General features: G+C 50.9%; 1 protein-coding gene across 1 annotated transcript; it reads left to right on the forward strand.

The window, feature by feature from the left end:
- The first annotated feature begins 391 nt into the window (after window positions 1-391).
- On the forward strand, window positions 392-21700 carry SGK2 (serum/glucocorticoid regulated kinase 2). The gene is made up of 15 exons (XM_082858302.1): window positions 392-559; window positions 5830-6075; window positions 7183-7242; window positions 7965-8014; window positions 8520-8577; window positions 8784-8867; window positions 9764-9895; window positions 10976-11088; window positions 11384-11420; window positions 12443-12529; window positions 14932-15027; window positions 15714-15869; window positions 17682-17771; window positions 19373-19578; window positions 21370-21700. Exons 3-14 carry the CDS (start codon window positions 7207-7209, stop codon window positions 19535-19537), a joined length of 1104 nt encoding a protein of 367 aa, XP_082714428.1. The 5' UTR covers window positions 392-559; window positions 5830-6075; window positions 7183-7206; the 3' UTR covers window positions 19538-19578; window positions 21370-21700.
- Window positions 21701-22281: the final 581 nt, after the last annotated feature.

Below are 22281 nucleotides of genomic sequence, written 5' to 3' on the forward strand. Positions count from 1 at the left end.
AAGTGACTCCGCTGATGGAATCAGGGAAGGCTATGTGGGAGAGTCAGCATCTGAGCTGGAATTGGAGGTGGGGGTCGGTGGAGGGGGGCAGAGGGAAGATTTCAGAGAGTGAAATGTGACAGTGTTAAAGGGACTTCAGAGCTCCTCCCTGTAAGGCAGAACACACACCGTCATCACCGATTCACATGAGGCTCAGGGAGCTGGAGTCGCTTGCCCAAGGTCACACAACTTAAGCTGTGCTGTACGTTTTTCAAAAGGGTCCCCAGGGCAGGGCCCCGTGGAGGAGCCAGTGGGAGCAGCCAGCGTCGTGATTCAGGTCCAGCGGTTAATTAGTAACTGGAAAGCCCTGCAGCCGGTTCCCAGCCAGCAGTTCTGGGAGGTTGAACTTCAGCTGGTTTGGGAGCCTGAGCGAGTGGGTGACAGGTCGCTCCTGACCAGGAAGGTTGTTCGGCAAGTCAGGGTTGGGTTTCAGGTCAGAGGGACCATGCAGAGAGGCCGGAAGGCAGAGCTGGGCACGGGACTGCTGCCCAGGACCTGAGCTGGGATACAGCCTTCTCAGGTGAGCGGTTCAGCCGTGAGCAGGGCACCTGCCTGCCGGCCTGTTGGTCTACCAAACTGGGGAACTAGTTACCTAGCTAATTTCCTTTCTAACTACCCTATGGACTTCTTTCCTTCCTAACACGCTCCTTGCTAACTCCCTTCCTTCATTTTTTCTATAATTTCCCTCCTCCCTTCCTTTTTCTTCTTCTTCTTTTTTTTTTTTTTTTGGTGGGATCTTTAGTTCCCCGACCAGAGATCGAACCCACACCCCCTGCAGTGGAAGCGCAGAGTCTTAACCACTGGACCGCCGGGGAAGTCCCCCTCCATCCCTTCTTTGCTCCTTTCCTTCCTTCCCTCTCAACTAATTCTCTGCCTCCTCAGCTGCCTCATTTTCTTCCTTCCTAACTAACCCGTTTAATCCTAACTTCCTTCCCACTAACTTCATTCCTTTCTTTTCTAAATTCCTAACTTCTTCCTGAAACTCCAGGCCATGGGCTTTGGAGTCAGACTGCCTGGGTTCAAAACCCAGTTATATCATTTACTACCTAGATGTCTCAGTCAAGTCACTTCGCCTCTCCATGCCTGTTTCCTCCTCTTTAAAACAGCAATGATGATAGTTCCTAACCCATGGCACTGCAGGAACAAAATAAGACCCAGTTGGTATGCACTGTCATTGGTATGTCATTGCTAGGCACTGGGCAGGCAGGCTTGTAAAGGAATAAATGACAGTAGAGTGAAGACAGTGTAATAACAGAAGTGGACCCAAGGAAGGGAGCTAGGGTTCATGGCACTAGGGATGGTCTGGCAGGGCTTCTGGGGAAGGCGATCGAGGACATGTGCAAAGGTTAGCTGAGCAGACCAGATTGGTCAGGGGTGTGTTCCAAGAAGAGGGAGCTGTGTGACACCAACCGCACTCCCACCGCATTCAGCAGGTCCAGGGAGATGGGGACAGGTGAGTGTAGTGATGGGGCAGAGGGATGCAAGTCTAGGCTGGGGCAAGTTAGGGGGAGGAACAGGCTGGAGGGTTCACGGAGGAGCTTGGACTACCCCCCACCAGGAGTTTGCAGGGGTCTCTGCAGGTCTGAAGAGTCGGGGGAAAAGTATCGATGTTCATTCAGCCTCTGGCCAGAAAAATCAGAGGGCAGTGGTACCAGGAGAGAAAGATGCTGAGAGTTTGCTCAGGTGTGGGAGTCACAGTCAAGGTGATGGGAGAGTGTGTTTGGGGGCAGCAAGCATGTCAAAGCTCCCACCAGGACTTAGTACCTAAGTATTAAGTGAACAGCAACACTTTGAGAATTTTTACACAGTGGTACAAAGATAAAAAGGAACGTAACCCACTGTCACCTTGGGTTGTGTCCCTCCAGCCGTTTTTTTGATGGTTATTTGCATGTCTATACTTTCTTTACAAAGATGGTATTCCTGGTCACCTACCATTTGGAAACCTGCTTTTTGCCTTGACATTGTATCACATGTATGTTCCCGTTTTGATTCACATAAGCTTGTATACCATTTTTTAAATAAATTTATTTATTTTATTTATTTATTTTTGGCTGCGTTGGGTCTTCGTTGCTGCAGGCTTTCTCTAGTTGTAGTGAGCCGGGGCGACTCTTCATTGCAGTGCGCAGGCTTCTCACTGCCGTGGCTTCTCTTGTTGCAGAGCACGGGCTCTAGGCGCACGGGCTTCAGTAATTGTGGCTTGCGGGCTCTAGAGTACAGGCTCAGTAGCTGTGGCTCACGGGTTTAGTTGCTCCACAGCATGTGGCATCTTCCCGGACCAGGGCTCGAACCTGTGTCCCCTGTATTGGCAGGAGTATTCTTAACCACTGTACCACCAGGGAAGCCCTCGTATACCATTTTTTAGCTGGGTAATTTTCCATTTTATGTGTGTACTATAATTTATCTTATCAGTTCATCCCTTGATTCATCAGTCAAATAGGTACTGAGCACCAACCATATTCCAGGTTCTGATCTAGATGCTGGAGATTCAACAGTGAACAAGAAAAGTCTTTGCACTTACAGAGCCGATGTTCTAGTTCAAGATAGAAAATAAAAATTAAAGAGTTGCAGGATAAGGTGTCAGAGAGTGATGTCTTACACCGGATGGGGAACCGGTGGGACTTGTATTGCGGTGTGGCCAACCATCCTGGTTTGCCCAGGACTGTACTGGTTTAAGCACTGAAAGTCTCACATCCCAGGAAACCCCTAGGTCCAAGACAGACTGGGACAATCAGTTATGCACAATCAGAAAAGTCCTCTCTGAGAGGTGACATTTGAGCAGAGACTTCTGTGATGTTAGTGGAAGCCAGCCATGCAGACATCTGGGGGAAGAATTCTAAGCGGAGGGAAATATAAGTGCAAGGGACAGGAGGCTAGAGGGAGCTCTGTGTGTTTGCGGAACAGCAAAAAGGCCAGACAGGTTCTAGCGTAGTGAGAGGGAGCGCCTGGAGACCCAAGTGGAGATGGAGATGCGAGCCGGTTCACATGGAATCTTGTTGACTGTGGTAAAGACTTTGGATCTGAATCCTAAGTGTGGTGGGAAGAACAATGGAGTTTTTGAGCAACAAAGTCACGTGATCTGATTTCCATTTTTAAAGATTCACTCTGGCTTTGGTGAAGAAAGATTCTAGAGGCTCAAGATAGAAATAGGGACACAGGCATATATACAATGGAATATTACTCAGCCATAAAAAGGAACGATATAGTGTCATTTGCAGAGACGTGGATGGACCTAGAGAGTGTCATACAGAGTGAAGTAAGTCAGAAAGAGAAAAACAAACATTGTGTAATATCGCTTATATGCTGAATCTAGAAAAATAGTACAGATGAACTTATTGGCAAAGCAGAAATAGAATTACAGATGTAGAGAAAAAACTTATGGATACCAAGGAGGGAAGAGAGGGGTGGGACGAATTGGGAGATTGGGATTGACATATATATACTACTATGTATAAAATAAATAAGTAATGAGAACCTACTGTTTACTCAATGATCTGTGCTGACCTAAATGGGAAGGAAATCCAAAAAGGAGGGGATATATGTATACATATAACTGATTCACTTTGCTGTAGAGCAGAAACTAACCCAACATTGTAAAGCAACTTTACTCCAATAAAAATTAATTAATTAAAAAAAGAAAGAAATAGGGACACAGTAGGGATGCTAGGGCAATAATCCATGCAAGTGATGATGGTGGCTCAGGACAGGGTGGTTGCAGTAGTTTCTGGATATATTTTGAAGGTGGAGTCTAATGGGATTTCATGGTGGAATGGAGGAGGGAGGAGGGTGCAGAGTTTCTAGAATGAATTCCGAGTTAGTGGCTTGAACTTTTGAGTAGGTGGTAGTACCATTACTGAGATGGATGTCAGAGGGAGGAGTAGTCTGGGGCAGAGTGGAAGGAATAGACTTTCCTTTTGGACACGTTAAGAGTGAAGCACCTCTAGGCATCTAACTAGTAAAGTGTCGGAGAAGCCAGAGTCAGGAGAGAAGCAGAACTAGAGAGATGAGTTTGGAAATCGTGGTGTTTAGTCGACACTTAAAACCATGAAACTGGTTGTGGTCAACTGGGGAACAAGTATAGACAGAGGCCGGGCCAGTGTTTCAGGGTAAAAAAGAGGGGAATCCAGTGGAAGATCTGAAGAAAGAGCAATCCACGAGGCAGGAGGGAAACCGGGAGATCCTAAAGCCAGCTGCGAAAAACAGGTTATGTCCTCAGAGACACTGACTTAGATGAGGACAAAGAATCCATCGCTGGCTCTGCCACAGGAGGTCATTGGTCCACTCTTCTGGAGTCATGATGGAATGACAGCTTCTTTGGAATGGGTTCAAGAGAGAAAAGGAGGGGGAGTGGGGACCAAGTCCAGACAGCTCTCAAGGACTTTAACTGAGAAGCGAACATAGCAGTGGGACAGTCTCTCAAGAGGGATGTAAGTTCCAGAGAGGGCGCTATTACAGCCGGCGGGTATTCTGAAGTGCCCTACTGTGGGACACTGAGGTTATTATTATTTTTATTATTGTTTTCCTGTTCTAAGCAGTGCTCCTAAATGAAGGCTGCATCAGTGTCTCATCATTGAAAAGAAATGTCCTTGTTCTGGGCATTTGTTTTGCCAACATGATATCCTGTCCATCTGTGTATTGGTTCAACATTTCTGTTCTTAAAAAATGGAGAGCTCTGATACTGTTCTTGGGTTTTCCTCGTATGACATCCCCGCTTCAGAGCCCACAGAGAACCCCCAAGGCCACTGGGCTTAGGTCCCTCCCTGACCAGCCCCCTCGGCCCCAGCTGCACAGATACCCACCCTGTGGTGAGCTACAGAGGTCTGGGTGTGGCATGTGGTAACCACATAGAAAGTTCCAGAAGGGCAGGAGCTTAGTCAGGCCCTGTCAACTCCTTCATTCCCCAGAACGCCCCATGTAACCTCCGCGCGAGAGAGGAAGGGACCTTGTGAGTACCTGATTATCACACCAGGCAGCAAGGCCTTCATGCACCAGGGTGCCACCGGGACCCTGCTTCCTGGCTCTTACACAGCCAACCAGCCCTGCCCTGGAGACAGCGGCCAGAGCCCCGGAGGGCCGGCAGGGAAAGGCCCAGAGGGCCAGGTGTTCAGCAAAGACCAAGGCCACGCTGACTGAAGCAGACACCCGGGCTCTGAAACACCTGCAGGTTCTTGGGAGGCAAAGGGCTCTCGGCTGCCACGGTGAGGTCTCTGGAACCTCATCTTCAGCCCTAGATGGTCTGCACCAGGCCTTGGTAGGCCCTGGGGAACATGTCTCCTCACAGACAGGCCCCCTACACACACACACACACACACACACACACACACACACACACACACACACACACATACAGCACACACACACAATTTACTGATATACACCAATATGAACACAGACACACAATGACGACTGTCACACACAGGAATCACACAGACTCACACTTATACACATACACACAGCACGTTAACATATATAGAGGTTCACACTGCCATGTCCACACACTACACTGCACAGAGACTCATTGAAGCACATTTCCACACAGTGAGAACAGAGAGTCACAGATGTACAGACACACGGACAAAATTATACAAACGTGGTCACACGGATGCACAAATACCCTGACGTACAGGGACACACTGGTACACCAGACAGACAGACACACTGACACACATTTCTGCACAAAACACCTGCACACACACTCCTTGCCCCACACTCTCACACGCATTCTAACAAGCCCCAGCGTCGCCCGGGCTCTCTGGCAGCTGTCGCTCACCGCCTTCCACCCACACCCCCCAGGGGGAGGCGATGTCCCCGAGGGAACAGAGGTCTTCGGTCCCTTCTTAAGCCCCGCTGGCTCCCGCGTGACATCAACAGCCCCCTTGCTGCGGCCGGGAGTTCCGAGCTGGGTGCCGGGGCCGGGCCGGCGCCAGGCACAGACACTTCGGCCCTTGTTGGGAGAACAGAGAGAGGCTCTCTTGTCCACTGACCAGCCTCTGGCTCCAACCACTGGTTCTCCCCGCGGCCTCTCCTCAGGCTGTGCAGGTACGTGGGGCTGGGGAGGCCGGGGCCTGGCAGAGGGGCTGTCAGGGCCAGGCCAGGGGGGCGTGTGGGCTGTCTGCGGGAGCACAGACACGGGGCACTGGCTGAAGCCAGGCCGCACTCCCTATCTGGGCAGTTCTGTGGCTCAGGGCTCCACAGGGCTGGGCCATTCCCTCGCTTCCCCTGTGGTCCCTTTCTCAGCTCCCAAGAAGGCCAGGGGGTGATTGCTCCAGGGACCCCCTTATAAAGACGGGTGGTCTCTACTGCAGCCCAGGTCCCACAGTAGGCCAAAGCTGTGGTCCTGGCATGCACAGTGCCCAGCAGCCTGCACGAGCAACTGGGTTCTCAGGTGAGATCTCGGTTCTTGGCCTTGACCATCCAAGCAGGGATAGGGCTCTGGGGTCCTGGGCACGCTGAGCCAGGGCCTGGACATACCGGCCTCCCCCACCCTGCAGGCTGGGGGCAGGGAAGACATATGCTCCTGACCACATAGACCGTTGGTCACACTCTCCACTGTTTCATCTCAAATAGACATAGGTCAGTGGGTCTGTCCATGGCTCTGGCCCAAGGTCCCCAGGGCAGCTGCCCTTCCAGGGACATTAGGCGGAAGTCTCTGTGGCAGAGAGATAATAGTCAGCACAGAGCCCAGCCCGGGGCCATCCACAGGGATCCAGGGGAGCCCAGCCTGCCCCTCAGAAGCTGTGGGACCCTAGGCAAGTCCCTTTCTGGGCCTCAGACTTCCCACCAGTGAAATGGGGGGAAGGGTTCAGACTTCATGCTCTGCAAGTCTCCTTCCAGCCTTGGCCACCCCAGATATCCAGAGTTGCCCTGGCTCACAGGGATCTTGCTGCCCTGGCCGTCCTCAACCCTTGAAAGGACTCAGCCTAGGAGGGGCCACCGCTGACCATCCTCCCTCTCCCTCCTGAGATGTTTGATGGGAGAGGCTGGGTCCAGGGGATATCATTTCTTGTCCCACGCAGAGGTTGCTGACCTCGGGCAGGTGTCTGGGTTGGGGAAGGGTGGAGAGGGCAGCGGTGCCTAAGGCCCCAGACAGGTGACACTAATTCCCCAACATCAGCTCTCTCATCCTGCTTCTCCTTGTGTCCCCAGAGCCCACCTGATCACTGTTACAAGATGGACTCTAGCCCGGCTGGGACCCCCAGTCTGCAGGTGAGTGAGTCTTGGTTCCCCCACCCACCACCAGGGGGCTCACTTCCTCCCAAGGCTGAGGAAAGCCCTGGAAGTCCCAGTCAGCGGCGTGGGCGGTCCCAGGACTGGGGGTGCCGGCAGGGGTCACTGTGAGCCCACAGAACTGGGACGTTTACAGGGTAAAGAGAGAAGAGACTTGGGCAAGGGCTTCAAGAAGTAAATGGGGTGGGAAATCATGGGATTGGCCCTGAGGACACCTGCGTTCTCATGCCAGTGGGGCATCCTGGAAGTCCTTGGATGGCTCTTCTCTGGGCTTCAGTTTCCTCACGCTCACATTTGGTACAACGGCCAGCAGCCTCCCAAGGCTGTTGTGTGAAGCAGGTGAGATGGTGGGTGGGTTGGCAGGTGGACGGAAAGAAGGAAGGAAGGGAGGGAGGGAGGGAGGGAAGGAGGGGGAGGGGGAGGGGGAGGGAGGGGGAGGGAGGAGGGAGGGGGAGGGAGGGGGGAGGGAGGAAGGAGGAAGGAGGGAGGGAGGGAGGGAGGAAGGAGGGAAAAAGGAGGAAGGAGGGAGGGAGGGAGGGACGAGGGAGGGAGGGAGGGAGGAAGGCAGGGAGGGAGGGAGGGAGGGAAGAAGCCTAATAGAGATACTGGAAAAGGAGCAGGGCTTGGACCAGGGGAAAGAGAGGGAGCCAAGGACTAGGGACCCTCTGATTTTAATCACTTCTTTCTTTAAATGTTTCTAGCCCTCAAGGGCCAATGGGAATATCAACCTGGGGCCTTCTGCCAACCCAAAGTGAGTTCTCATCTCTCATATAACTTTCCTCCCTGGCTCCCCTCATACCTGGCTCCCCCCCACCTTGGGAATATAATCCAATTCTCTGGCCCAGCGTCAAGATCCTCTGCCATCTGGGCCTAGGACCGGCGCCTAGCTTCATCTCCCACTAATTCCCCAGCCTCTGCCCATGCTGAGCCCTGTGGCTGAAGTATCCCCCCAAAGTCTGCATTACTAGCAGCTCCCCACCCTCCAGGCCCTTCTCAGTCTTCGGAGGTCAGATTCCTTTGCCTTCTACGCTGTTGTGTCTGGTTTTCTCCCGACCTTGTCTGTTTTTACACGATTGTGAGATCCCCAGGGGCAGGGGCCAGTCTTATAAGACCCTCCTGGCTGGGAGAACGTGGCATTCTTAGAAAGCTCCCTGCCTTCTCCAGCTTGAAAGTTAAAAAGAAGCTCTGATTTGAACTAAAACATCAAGTTTCCCAAGCTTGCAAATGCTGACCCCTGTTCCTCCCTCGTCCCCCAGTGCCCGGCCCACCGACTTCGACTTCCTCAAAGTCATCGGCAAAGGAAACTACGGGAAGGTGAGTGACCCGTGAGCATGGAAGGCCTGGGTCTCCTCTTCTCTGGCCTCTTCTGCCCCCTGCTGTTACCTGCACATGCAGAGAGGGAGCTTACAACCTGCAGAATCATGGGCGCAGGGCAGGGGCTGGAGGCCTGCACTGCCATCGAGAAATACAAAGCCTGGAGGAGTAGTCACCACGGGTTCTGCATTTGTCTTTCTGCTCAGGTCCTACTGGCCAAGCACAAGTCCGACGGGATGTTCTACGCAGTGAAGGTGCTACAGAAAAAGTCCATCTTAAAGAAGAAAGAGGTACCAGGGCTTGGGCCCAGGCATCTCCTCTCCTGCTTCTTGACGGCCCCCCGCCCCCAGCCTCAGGTGGCTTCCAAAGATGCGTCGCAACTCTGGGCGCAGAGGTGGCCCAGCAGGGGGGCCAGGTGGTGCCTGGGATGCTGACCCTTCTCCAGGAAGGCAGGCTAACCACCTTACCCCAAGGGCCTGCAGGTGACCCGGCCCGGCTCTCTGCTTTCCCCTAAAGATTCAGGGCTCCGTGGTGGACCAGTCCTCTGCTCTGTCAGGTGCCAGCCTCCCCATCTGTGCTACGTAGGGGTCACACTTCAGGCTCTCCAAAGGCGCTTCAAGCTACAGCCAACGGGGAGTTCTAGATACTTTGGCTGACTTGAGTCTCTTAACACCAGCTCCATGAGAAGGACAGCGGGCCCTGAGAGAGAACTGGATGTCAAGTTGGAGGACTCAGGAGAGGGAATTAATGTTAACAAGGACATCGAAGGGAAGGTGTCCTTCAGAAAGCTGCAGGAGGTGGCCTTGCAGCTGGCCTTGAAGCTAGGATTTTGATGGTCTGAAAACGGCATCCAGGCAGGGGGACAGCAACCAAGGCTGAATGTGGATAACGCTCAGCTGCTCCCTCTGCAGGATTGTCCTTGGGACTCATTTATGCGGTATTAACATAGCTTTGCTTACTGTCCCGGGGAGGGGGGCGGGGCATTTGGATCCAGGCCTGGAGGTGCACCCACGTGGACTGGTCAGGGATGAGGTAGACCGCAGCGTCCTGGATACTAAGCAAGGAGCCTGGGCTTGGCTCTGAGGGCAGTGAGGAGTCACGGTGGGTGTTTGAGGAGGGGCACGAGAAGGTCCTGGGTGAGGTGACCGTGTAGGCGGTGACACGGCCCGTCTGTGTGACTCTGCAGCAGAGCCACATCATGGCGGAGCGCAGCGTGCTCCTGAAGAACGTGCGCCACCCCTTCCTCGTGGGCCTGCGCTACTCCTTCCAGACGCCGGAGAAGCTCTACTTTGTGCTGGACTATGTCAACGGGGGAGAGGTGGGTATAGGTCCACCTGGCGCCTTCCCTGCCCGGCCCTCAGCAGGAGTTTTCCATCCCACATGCTCATGGTGCCCCAGGTTCTGGAACAATCTCCCCTCATCCTTACAACAGACCCATTCTGCAGCTGAAAAAAACCGAGGCTCGGGCAGGTAACTCACTTGCTCAAGGCCACTCAGCCTGTACCCGGCAGAGCCAGGATTTGAAGGCAGGTCTATCGAACTCCCAGCCATCATCATTACTTGACTTCCAAGCAGAGCTGCCCAGAATCCCTTCAGTGGACCTGGGAAAAGTCAATGTTAGAGCAGCTCTGTGGTCAGTATTTCTAATGCCCCCATCTTACACCAAAGACCACTGCATGGGAGTGACCAGTCCCTGTGGGAATGATCTGAGGCCACCTGGTGCCCCAGAAGCACAGCTGGGATAAGCTGGGCTCCCTCTTCTGCCTCTCTGATCAAGATGACAAGATGGCCCTTCTCAGTGACCCCAGATTTAACCTGTGTGACCTCATGCTCCTTAGCCTGATGCCAAGAGGGAAGTTTTTGTCCTGCATCCCTAAATTCCCCAGTGGAGGTAAAGGGCTTTCTTTGCCAGCCAAATAGACCAAAGCAACTGGCCCGGGAGCAGATCTAACCTAGGCTCAGTTTGACTATCATAATCATTTTATCACCTGGGTTGGAGGAAATGCACATCTTTGACGCACCCGGGTTCACATCACAGCTCTGCCAATTACAGTACGTGACCTTGGGCAAGTCACCTGACTGCTCTGACTCTTCCAGTTTCCTTTTCTGTGAAACTGGCCTCCTACTTGATACCTGGAAGGTAGTCAGGAAGATTAAAGGAGATTAGAGACGTGAGAGGGTCTGGCTGGAGCCTGAAACTCAGTAGGTGGTCCACCCCTGCTAATTCATCTTTCCTGCTGACACTTTGCCCGCTCTGTGGGGCAGGGACCGGCATGCCCTTCCTTGTATGAGGACATTGCAGCTTAGAGAGTGGGTCACTTGGCCAGCTGCCCCCCACCCCACTCTCGAGGAGCTGGAGCCCCCCAGGAACCCGCTCACATGTCTCCTCCCCCTCCAGCTCTTCTTCCACCTGCAGCGGGAGCGCCGGTTCCTGGAGCCCCGGGCCCGGTTTTACGCCGCCGAGGTGGCCAGCGCCATCGGCTACCTGCACTCCCTCAACATCATTTACAGGTGAGGCCTGCCTGTGGCTCAGAGCTAGGCCTGGCCCTGCTGCCCCAACAGCCAGGTGTCGTATGGACCCCCAGACCCTGCTGAAATCCTGGCGAACCTGGTCCTCTGTCTGAGGAGGAGGGCCCGCCAGTGAGTGGGGGCCTCCTCCTTCCTGAGATTGAGTGCCCATCCTCCTCGGGCTCTCCCTGTGCATCTCTGCATCTCCATGAAGATTCCTCTTGCAGGACCCCGGTCCCCAGCTCATGTCACTAAGCAGCTGTGACATCACAGCACCCTTTTCTCTCGTTTTCTGCAGGGACCTGAAACCAGAGAACATTCTTTTGGACGGCCAGGTCGGTGGGTATGTGTGTGTGCGCGTGCACGTGTGTGCCCATGAGTGTGTGTGCATGCATTGTGCATGTGGCTAGGGACGCATTCAAGTATGTGTGTGCATGTGTGCCTATGCCCATATACACACATATATGTACACGCATATGCGTTATGTGTACACGTGGCTACGTATCCATGTGCGTGTACGTGTATACGGGGTGGGGGGCAGGGGTGGAGTCATGTGGAGGCTCGAGGATTTTGTAGTCCTTCTGTGGCATAGACTGTGTTCCCTGGAAATAGACTCTGAGATGGGCCACTGGGTGCAGAAGCTTCCTGGGGGACACTCTCAAGAGATCCACGTTTAAGGGGCTGAGGAGGCAGGACTGGGCAGAGGAAGCAGCTCGCCTGCCTTGTGGTTGCAAGTGAGGCCTCCTCAGCTGATCGTACAGGGGTGGGTGGGCCTGAGCTGGGATGACTCTTTGAACTGTTCCAAACTGAGGCAAGGAGGCTGGGCATCTGTGCCCCCACACTGACCAGTCATTGGATGGGGATTGCCCCTTGAGTGGGGGCATGACTTTGGATGAGGGCAATGGCCCAGCATGGGGGGATGGGTGGGACAGCTCCTAAAGAGGGGATCTGGACAGAGCCCCGCAGCATCCACTCACTGCTCTACCAACCACCCTCTCGCTCAGCTGCCACAAGGCATGCTTTCTGGGTCCCCAGCCCTCTGTTAAGGGGGCTGCTGCCACTAGGCCCCTCCAGCGAGAACATTCTGGAACTGCTGCTGTTGTAGGTTGTCGATCTGAGTTTGTGATGAGCTGGGGGTAGACAGTGCAATGCCATCTCCCCACCTGGCCCCTGTGCTGCTCTTAGCATCCAGGTTAGAAGCACTGAGTCTCTGAGTGGAGCCGTCAGCTCGTGCCTTTGCCAGGGACATCAGACCCCACGGCCACTGCCCCAGATGTGGCATCTGGGCTTTGGGGATAGACCTGGGTATACCTTTGGCTCAGACCACCCTCCCACCCCTGCCCTCCCTCCTCTATAGGGACACGTGGTGCTGACGGATTTTGGCCTCTGCAAGGAAGGTGTAGAGCCTGAGGAGACCACGTCCACATTTTGTGGCACCCCAGAGGTAAGCTAAACCTCCTGGGAGGCGCAAGGCTGGGAGTGGATGAGGCCACAGCTCCTGATTAGGGCCACCAGCTTATATCAGAGGGACTCACTTCTTCCACCCAAGCACTTCCCCGAGCTGGCTGTACACTCAGCCTTGGTTCCCTTCTCCGTGTCATGGGGGCACCAGCTCTAGGGGCTGCTGGGACCCAGCTGGTGAAACTCTGCAGTAGTGCTGTCCGATAGAAATTGAAACAGAAATGCAAACCATATATGCAATTTAAAAATTTCCAGCAAGCACATTTAAAAAGAAAAAAGAAAGAGGAGAAATCAATTTTAGTAATATATTTTATTTAACCCAACACAGGCAAAGTAGTATCATGTCAACATATAATCCACATAAAATTGTTGAAATACTTTATTCTTTCTAACTCAGTCTTTGATCTGGTACGCCTTTTATACTTATGGTCCCTCTCAGCTCAGCTCAGCCACATTTCAAATGTTCGGCAGTCATGCGTGGCTAGTGGCTACTGTATTGGACAGCACTGCCCTACAGGGTGAAGTCCATGTGCCACAGGAGGCCCTGGCCTGACAGTTAAGATCAAGGTTTGCAAGGGTAAAGACACGGGTCTACCTCCTTCTTCCAGCCACCAAGATCCTGGAGGGTTAAAATTTGCGAGTTTCAGCAGTAATTCACATACATCTCTCTATCCTGCCAAGGCCTCCCTGCAGCTTTGGGGTTAAAAACCTTTCCTTAAACTCCTTGGACCTTGGGTCCAAAGGGTTTCCCAGCTGCTTGGACAGATGTCTGGATTGGGGGTGGGGGACTGAGGCTGCAGGGCTGGCAAGTCCTCCCGAACTGGCATGGGACAGGAACTTAGCTTTTGTTTTTCTCCATGTGCTTGAGAATCTGGGTCTCAGATTTCAGCTGTCTCCTCAATTTGGTTTTAGAGGAGCTGATGGACAGACGGCCTCTCTAAGCAGGAGCTATTGTCTGTGTTTGGGTATGGCAGGGTGTCCTCAGACAGAACTGTCCTCCCAAAGCCTAAAAGCCCAGCCGTCCCTTCCTTGGACACTGCTGAGGCGAGGAGGGGATACGGCACCTTGGATTGTGTCGGAGACATGTGGCCCTGACGAGTTTCTTCCATGACTCAGCCACTGCCATGGTGCTGGGAGCACAGACAGGAGTAACCACAGTTGCTCCCATTGTTCAAGGGGTAACACATATGTTAGCATGTGTCCTTAACACAGCCCCTAGAGAGGGATTCTGCGGTCCCATTATGTGGATGAGGAAACCAAGGTTCTAGGAGGTTCAATGACCTGCTTGTGACCACACACCCAGTAGGGCTCAGGTCTGCGTAATTCCCTGCCCCTCTCCGCACGCACAGTCTCTCGAAGTGGCTTTGTCTGTTGCTGAGACCCCTTTCCTCAGTGGCAGAGACACCAGGCTAAGAGGCCACTAAGCCCTCGGGTTTGGCAGGAAGCACAGCTCTGCCTCAGGTTCTCCCCTTGCGCAAGGCACGCATTCAGCTGTCAGGAGGAACACAAGTGCCACCTCCTCTTTCCTGACTCCTTTCCATTCATCTGTTACTAAGATTTCCAGAGCAAGTACGTGCCACACTGACTTACACTTTATCCGTTAGTCTTCCCACTGCCCCGGGAGTATTCCCAGGGCTTTCCTAGTCCCAAGACACTGACTGGATGCTTTTGAGCAAATTCGATATAGGCACCCACTTTGGGCAGACTAATTAGAAAAAGTTTCCCCTTTAAATATATGTCAGTTGGGACTTCCCTGGTGGCACAGTGGTTAAGAATCCACCTGCCAATGCAGGGGACATGGATTCGAGCCCTGGTCTGGGAAGATCCCACACGCCACGTAACAACTAAGCCCACGTGCCACAACTACTGAAGCCCGTGCACCTAGATTCCATGCTCCACAACAGGAGAAGCCACTGCAATGAGAAGCCCTGCACCACAGCAAAGAGTAGCCCCCACTTACTGCAGCTAGAGAAAGCCTGAGCAGCAACAAAGACCCAACGTGGCCAAAAATAAATAAATAAATTTAAAAAATAAATATATGTCAGTTGTCAGATGCACCCCTATACTAGGGTTATGGCTTGGTAAGTTGATCATAGCCAGGCTTGCAGCCCCTTTTACCCCTTTGGTTGGTACTTTTGTGTGATGCACAACACATACAACTGTACAGGGCAGTCCTGCCTGATCTCCTCTATGTCCCTAGTACACTGGCAAAGAGCCCCACGCAAATCAGGTCTTTGACAAATGGATGCTGAATAAACATAGGCACAGACAAGTAAATATCACAGCAGGATCAACCCCTGTTGAGCTTTTCCTCGAAGTGCCTTGCTTACAAATGGGGAGACGGAGGCTGAGTGTCTTTCAGATACATGTATTTCCCCTCAACAGTACCTGGCTCCAGAAGTGCTTCGTAAAGAGCCTTATGATCGGGCAGTGGATTGGTGGTCCTTGGGGGCCGTTCTCTACGAGATGCTGCACGGCCTGGTGAGTGGGGTAGAGCGGACTCTGGAAGAGATGGGGGTGGATCTGTCCCTTGTGTGGCCTCCTCAGGCTCCTTGAGGAACTGAATGAGCCATCACTCCTCTCCAAGCTGAAAAAAGGTGATGCCAAAGTGAACACAAGGATTAGATATATTTTTTCAATAAAGTCAGTTCCGCATTTTATAGTATACCGTCTCACATGTTACTCCTGTGGTGCCTCATGACAAGGAAACTGAGACCCGGAAAGGTCACAGTGCTGGCAGGTTGTGGAACCAGCCCCTGGACCCAATCCTAGGCTGCCTGCTCTTCTCATCTGAAAAATTACAACCTGTCTCAAAGGATGGTTGTGAGGCTGGGATGAAATGATGACAGGAAACTGTTAACTTTGCAAAGTGCAAAGTCTTTGCACAAGCTGGATTAAGAGACATGGGATAGAGGAGGCACCTGGGGGATCCACAAGCCTCACACTGGTGGGGAGAGACTTCTCGGCCTTCCCAACAGCCTGTGCACCGTGCTGGATGCCCTTAGGTCTCTGTCTCTCTCCCATCTGCCATGTGAGCCATCGCAGAGACACAGGTCTGGCTGAATCCTTCCAGCTGCCCACTTTGCTCCAAGTGTCCCTGAGAACTGTGCCCACTTTAGCATGGATGGTCCTCCCGTCTCTCTCTCTCTCTCTCTCTCTCTCACCAGCCGCCCTTCTACAGCCAAGATTTGTCCCAGATGTATGAGAACATTCTGAACCAGCCGCTACGGATCCCTGGGGGCCGGACAGTGGCCGCCTGCGACCTCCTGCAAGCCCTGCTTCACAAGGACCAGAGGCAGCGGCTGGGCTCCCAAACAGACTTTGTAAGTGACCTGCTAGCGGAGCACTGGCCCCTCGTGGGACTCTCAGCTTCCTGCAGAGGCAACCCAGAAGCAGTGACATGCATCCAGCTATTTTCTAAACCCAGGCACTGCTAATTCACGCATTTGGAGATTCGCAGCTGCCTACTTATTTCCTTCATTCTAACGCTTTTATTCAACCAGTATTTATGGAGCACCTCCTATGTGCCAGGCATTGAGCTAAATGCTAGGGGTTCGTTAGACTGGGTCTCTGCCCTTATTAAGTTTATGAGGGGAAGGCAGACAAACGAACACAAATTATTACAGAGTGTGACAATACGATAAGAGGCCAGACAGGAATTCAGGCAGGGTTTTACTGGGACTTGTGCTATACAGGACGAGGGGGCCAAAGAAAAGTAACAGGTGCCCTTGCTTGCTCTCTGAGGACGGTGGACTCACTCCTTAAATGGGGTGAGAGTAGGGGCAGATCTGTGGGTTGGGCAGGAGGGGTGGCTTAGGTTGTCTGCCCACCCCCTTGGTGGTGGTGTGTGCAGGGCTCATGCCCAGTATCCTGCTTTTGCTCCCAGCACCTCAGAAGTGACAGTTGGTTTTTGGCCTTTTTGTATCTTATGGTTCATAATTTGTCCCAACTGTGCATGCGCCCTAGAAGCTTGCTCTTCTAGCGTAGAAGTTGAGATGCATGGATTGTGAGACAGACTACGTGGGTTCAGATCCCTCCTCTACCAATTACTAGGTGCAGGACCCTGGGCACATGGCTAACCTCTCTCTGTGCGCCTGTTTCCCCATCTGTAATAACAGCACCCAGCTCATAGCTCTTATGAAGATTAAATAATATATACAAACACCTAGGCCAGTGTCTAGCATGTAGTGCTTCTACAAACTGCCCTATATGCCAGATACTGTGAAGTGTAACAACATTTAGGGCATTTGCCTACCCATCCCTGGACAGCTTAAAGAACAGGGCTTTCATGAAGACAGGTCCCCTCCTTCCCAGAGGAAATTTGCATCTTAAAAAATATGTATGATTTTTAAAATAAGGTAGACATTCCCATAGATCAAAACCCAAAGGATATTCAGAAAAAGTCCCTCCAGCCGCTGAGTTTTTTAAATTTGGGGGCAATGAGTGTTACCAGTTTCTTGGGTGTTCGTCTGGAAATAGTTTTGATCTGGCTTTGTAGCAACCCCCCCGGGGGGGTTTGATATGGAGCCAGAGAATCATTCTTCGAGAAACACAGGTAGAGAGAGGGTCCTGCTGGAACAGGTGGACGTTCGTGCCAGCACTGGTTTGGATTAGGAGAGAAGTGGTGAATCACGCCCAGGGCTGAATCCTGAATTCTGGATCTTTGGGAAACTGCAGCTTTTCTTGGGGCTTTATTTCCCAAATCTTCCACAGTGAGTCGATTTGCTCTATTTCTCTGGTTAGAATTCTGGAAGAGTCAGGATGCACTGAAGCAGAATGGGGGACAGGGGGTCCCCAAGATCCCCTGGGGCCCCCAAGAGCAGGTCCTGCTGTCTTGTTCACTGACATACCTCTACAGCCTAGTATGGTACAGAGTAGGTGCTCACTAAATAGCTGTGGAATAAACAACTGCTACGAGGAGAAGGCTGGAGTTCGAGATAATGGCGAAGGGGAGAAGTCTAACTGCAGACACTCCTTTGTCCCAGGAAACCAGCCAGAACGGCAAGTTACCTTCCTGGTAAAGAGTTTAGGGCTTGACAACCAGTTGCCAATAGAGTTGGAGCCCCGAGGCATGTGAGGTGGGGTGGGAACGCCAATGGAAAGGGCTACTTCTGATCAGCACCTTCTTCCTGCAGCTTGAGATAAAGAACCATGTATTCTTCAGCCCCATAAACTGGGACGACTTGTACCACAAGAGGCTGACTCCACCCTTCAACCCTAATGTGGTAAGAGGTCTTCACATTCTAGATTCTGGATTCCCAGGGCTGATGGAAGCTTGGGGGGTATCTGGGGAGGGTAGCTGAGCCCGCTGTCTTTCTACAGATGGGAGAACCAAGGGTCCAAGAGGCTCAGTGATTTGTCCAAGGCCACCCCATAAGTTAGAGGCAGAATTGGGTCTAGAGCCCAGAAGTCCTGACCGCCAGTTCAGCTCTGTGTGAGGAGCCAGGCTGCACTTCTTTACTTTTAGCACCAATAACCCTCATTGCAGAGCTCTTTACAGTTTTTAAAGCGCTGTGTCATGGAGCACCTCCAGACAGAGCCAAGCCCTGTAAAGATTTTCTCTCTGTGTTTAGCTTTTCTCCTTATAATAACAATGGCATGTATTCTTTCTAGAAAGTGTGTAAAACAGATGTTTAAAGCCTCAAGGAGAAAAAGCTTATTATCTCACTACCCAAGAGAAAGCACCACTGGCATGTTTCCTTCAAGTCTTTTCTATGTTTTTTACATAGGTCACACTTCATATATATAAATAGCGTCTCTCCCCTCTTTCTTTTTACTAAAAACTATGTCATTATTTCCCTAAGTCATATAAGACATTATAAGTATGATTTTAAGTGGCTGTATAATATTTCAGCCCTATGTTGGCAACATAACTTATTCTACCACATTCCTAATGGTGAACTTTAGGTTATTACCATTTTTTCTTTATCATAATGGACTGATGAATAGCTTTAAGTGTATATCTATGCCCACAGTGGTGATTATTTCCTTAAGATGGATTCCAATTGGGGAATTACCAAGTCAAAGAATGTGAATGTATTTTTACTTATTTATTTATTATTGAGATATAGTTGACTTACAGTATTACATTAGTTTCAGGTGTACAACATAGTAATTTGATATTTTTATACATTATACTCCATACGAAGTTATTATAAAGTATTACTATATTCCCTGTTCTCTCCGTTATATCCTTGTAACTTATTTTATACCTAGTAGTTTGTACCTCTTAATCCCCTTCACCTATTTTGCCCTTCCTCCCACCCCTCTCCCCTCTGGGAACCACTAGTTTGTTCTCTGTACTGTATCTGTTGTGAACATTTTTTTTTTTTTTTTTTTTTTGCGCGGTACGCGGGCCACTCTCACTGTTGTGAGAGGCTCTGGACACGCAGGCTCAGCCACCATGGCTCACGGGCCCAGCCGCTCCACAGCATGTGGGATCTTCCTGGACCGGGGCACGAACCCGTGTCCCCTGCATCGGCAGGCGGACTCTCAACCACTGCACCACCAGGGAAGCCCTGCTGTGCACATTTTTTATGTCCTTGATTCATACTGCATTTATGTCACAATCTACTTCCTACCAGCAGCGTCTGGAGGGTTGGTGTGGAGCAGGTAGGGTGCTGGGGTGGGGGATGGAGGAATTGATAGATTGTTATTGGACCTCATGGAGTACAATGACCAATGTAAATGCATAAATAAGTGACAATTAAGTAAGGATGCCCCTGGGGCACTCAGAGGGGAGCATTAACATCTCTCTCATGGCTGTGGGCTCCTTTGACAGCTCTGACCCCAGTGTTCCCTTCTTATCATTGGCTTATATTCACAGGCAGGACCTGCTGACTTGAAACACTTTGACCCAGAGTTCACCCAAGAAGCTGTGTCAAAGTCCATTGGCTGCACTCCCGACACTATGGCCAGCAGTTCTGGGGCCTCAAGTGCCTTCCTGGGATTTTCCTATGCACCAGAGGATGATGCCGTCTTAGATTGCTAGAAGAGAAGCACCTGTGAAACCACTGAAGCCAGCTTGTATCTGTAAGAATTACCTTCAGCTGCTAGTCACAGTGACCCAGAGTAACGATGGCTTAAATAAGACTTTTTTTCCCAGCCAATAAAAGAAGGGTGATGTTAGGTGGTCCAGGGCTGGTATGACAGGTTATCAGAGGCTTTCTGTATTTCTGCTCTGCCGTCCTTGGCAAGTGGCTTCTACTATTAGGATTATTATATTATCATAAGATGGTGCTGGAGCTCTAACCACTGCTTCTGTGTCCTGGGCAGGGAAAAAGGAGGAAATGGCAAAAGGGCACCTTTATAGAGCTTCCCCAGAAACCCCACCCAATGACTTCTGCTTGCATCTCAGTAGCCGTCCACCCTACCTGTAATGGAGGTTGGGATATATGTCTGATTAACTGGGCACATTACTCCCCACAATAACACAGGGGTCCAACACTAAGAGAGAAGGGGGAAATGTTGGGTAGGCAACCAGCACCTCTTTATCAGAGGGTCTCTTGGTGTTTGGAGTTTGATCTCAATGTGTAAAATGATGGAGATGTAACAAGCCTATAGGGTATCACCCAACACCCTCTTATTTTTCTATGTCCATGATGTCTTTCTTTGGGTGGGTGGATTGCACATTTGTTAGGTTTGTCTGCCTGGCATCTGAACCTCTTGCTATATTCAGGGAATCTCCTGTTTTATGAGCCATAATGAGAGGCAATAACTACCTCCACTTACAGTAGCTGAAAATACTAGATACTAACTTTCCCAGCCCACCCTGCGGCTCGGGCCAGGCATGTGGCCTCAGGATGCACCTGTGCCAGATTTTTGACTCAAGGAAGGAACTGGGAGCTCTCTTTCATGTGGTAGCTGTGGTAACAACACCCACAAAACGGAGCTCCTGGTGTAGAAGTGGCAACGATATAGCAATTGGTACTTATTGGCAGCATCAGTTTCCTCATCAGATCAGCGCTGCAGTATCATTCCTGTCATTCCTGGGAATCCTTGAGTCTTATTCTCTAGTTTTCCCAATGATTTTGAGAGATTCTGATCCTGTTAACCACTCCTTCTTTGCTTAACTGGTCAAAGTCAGCTTGAGGACATTTGCCTGTGCTGAGCCAGTTTCTGTGCTAGACTTTTTCAAGTCTCAGTTTTCATCAAAACAACCCCAAGGGAGCAACTATCCCCTTTTTACCAATGAAGAAACAGAGAGAAGTTGTACCTTGCCTGGAGGTCACATAGCTAACAAGGGCCAGAGCTGGGACTTGGAGCCATATAAGCTGACTCTGGGGCTCTCACAGGTAACCTTTGTGCTGGTCTGCCTCTCACTCTGTTAGATCCAAGCAGAATGACTTTCAAAATCTCTAAGGAGAGCCAAGCCGGGTTATGGGAAACGGGGTCTTGAAGAGGAGGCATTCAACTGGATGCTCATCGTCTGAGCCTGGCTGCCAAGTTCATGCTATGCTCTACCTCACATACCTCTGTATGTTTGGCAGGTCTAGGGCCATAGGGAGCCCAGGCTGGGGCTGCTACAGTCCTGGGGATTAGCCATTTCTAAAAGCAATACTGATTGGACGGAATGTGAGCATATAACACCCCATGAGTCCAGGACACCCTGCACTTATCTGATGGATCGTGCTGCCTTATTTCAGTGCAACAAAAGTCTTTTTCACAAGCTTGTGGTTCATCACCTACTTCATGGTGGTCTCATTAGCTTTCTGATTTGTGAACAAGAGAAGAACTTTCTTAACGTCAGTGTGTGCTGGTGATTTTACTGCCTTTTCCTCTTAACTCAGTCCCACTCTTTGCCTTACATTTTTGTTTATCCAGCCCCCTGCCCCAGGCATTATGGGGGATGAAGCTGGAAGACCATGGAAAACACACCAATGACACTGACACTGACCTACTGGGGATCAAAGCTGAGTCAAGAAGAGCTACTATTATCCTTTGATATGTGCTGTGAATTCTGAACGAAACACTATGATTTCCATCTTAATAGCGTCTGCTAATAGACAAATGTGAACTGTGATGAGGGCGAAGCCAAAATGCCCCCAACTTCCCAAAGCAAAAAGCAACAGAGCGTAGTTGTCAGAAACGTGACAGTACTGTCAAAGTATACAACCTTCTATGGGTTGTGAAACACGTAACGGTTCTATCTGCTCTAAGACTGTAAAATCACAAAATGTTCACCAGGATAGAAAATAAAAATGATAAATTATGAATCTTGAATTGATCTGTTCAGTATCAGAACAGATATGTTCACACCTCGGTTTATTGAGCACATTCTGAGCTGCATGTACATTATCTACAATCCTCACAATAAGCCAGCATTTAGAAATTATTAACCTGACTTTACAGGTAAGAAACTTTCACTCAGAGATAGTAAGCAACTTGCCCAAGGTCACCCAGATGGTACAAGGCCCAGCCAGGAACTGAACTTGGTTCAGCTGGTTCTAAGGCCCTTGCTCTGTCTACAACCTCCAATAGCGGAAGAAGTGCTCTGGGCAGCTACTTTTTTGGTCTTCTGGCAAAGCCTGACTGCAAACTGTATTCACCCAACTTGGTACCAAAAGACAGCATTCTCAGGAAGAGAAATCACAATCATTCTCTTCTTCACTTTTTAACTTTGCAGTCACAGTAGTTGTGAAAAAGCAACAGGAGTAGTGTGTGTGTGTGTGTGTGTGTATGTGTGTTAAGACCCTAAAACTCCGACTACTCTGTACCCGCTGAAGACTGTAACAA

Source organism: Leucopleurus acutus, assembly GCF_964270905.1.
Source record: "Leucopleurus acutus genome assembly, chromosome: 16".
NCBI lineage: Eukaryota > Metazoa > Chordata > Mammalia > Artiodactyla > Delphinidae > Leucopleurus > Leucopleurus acutus.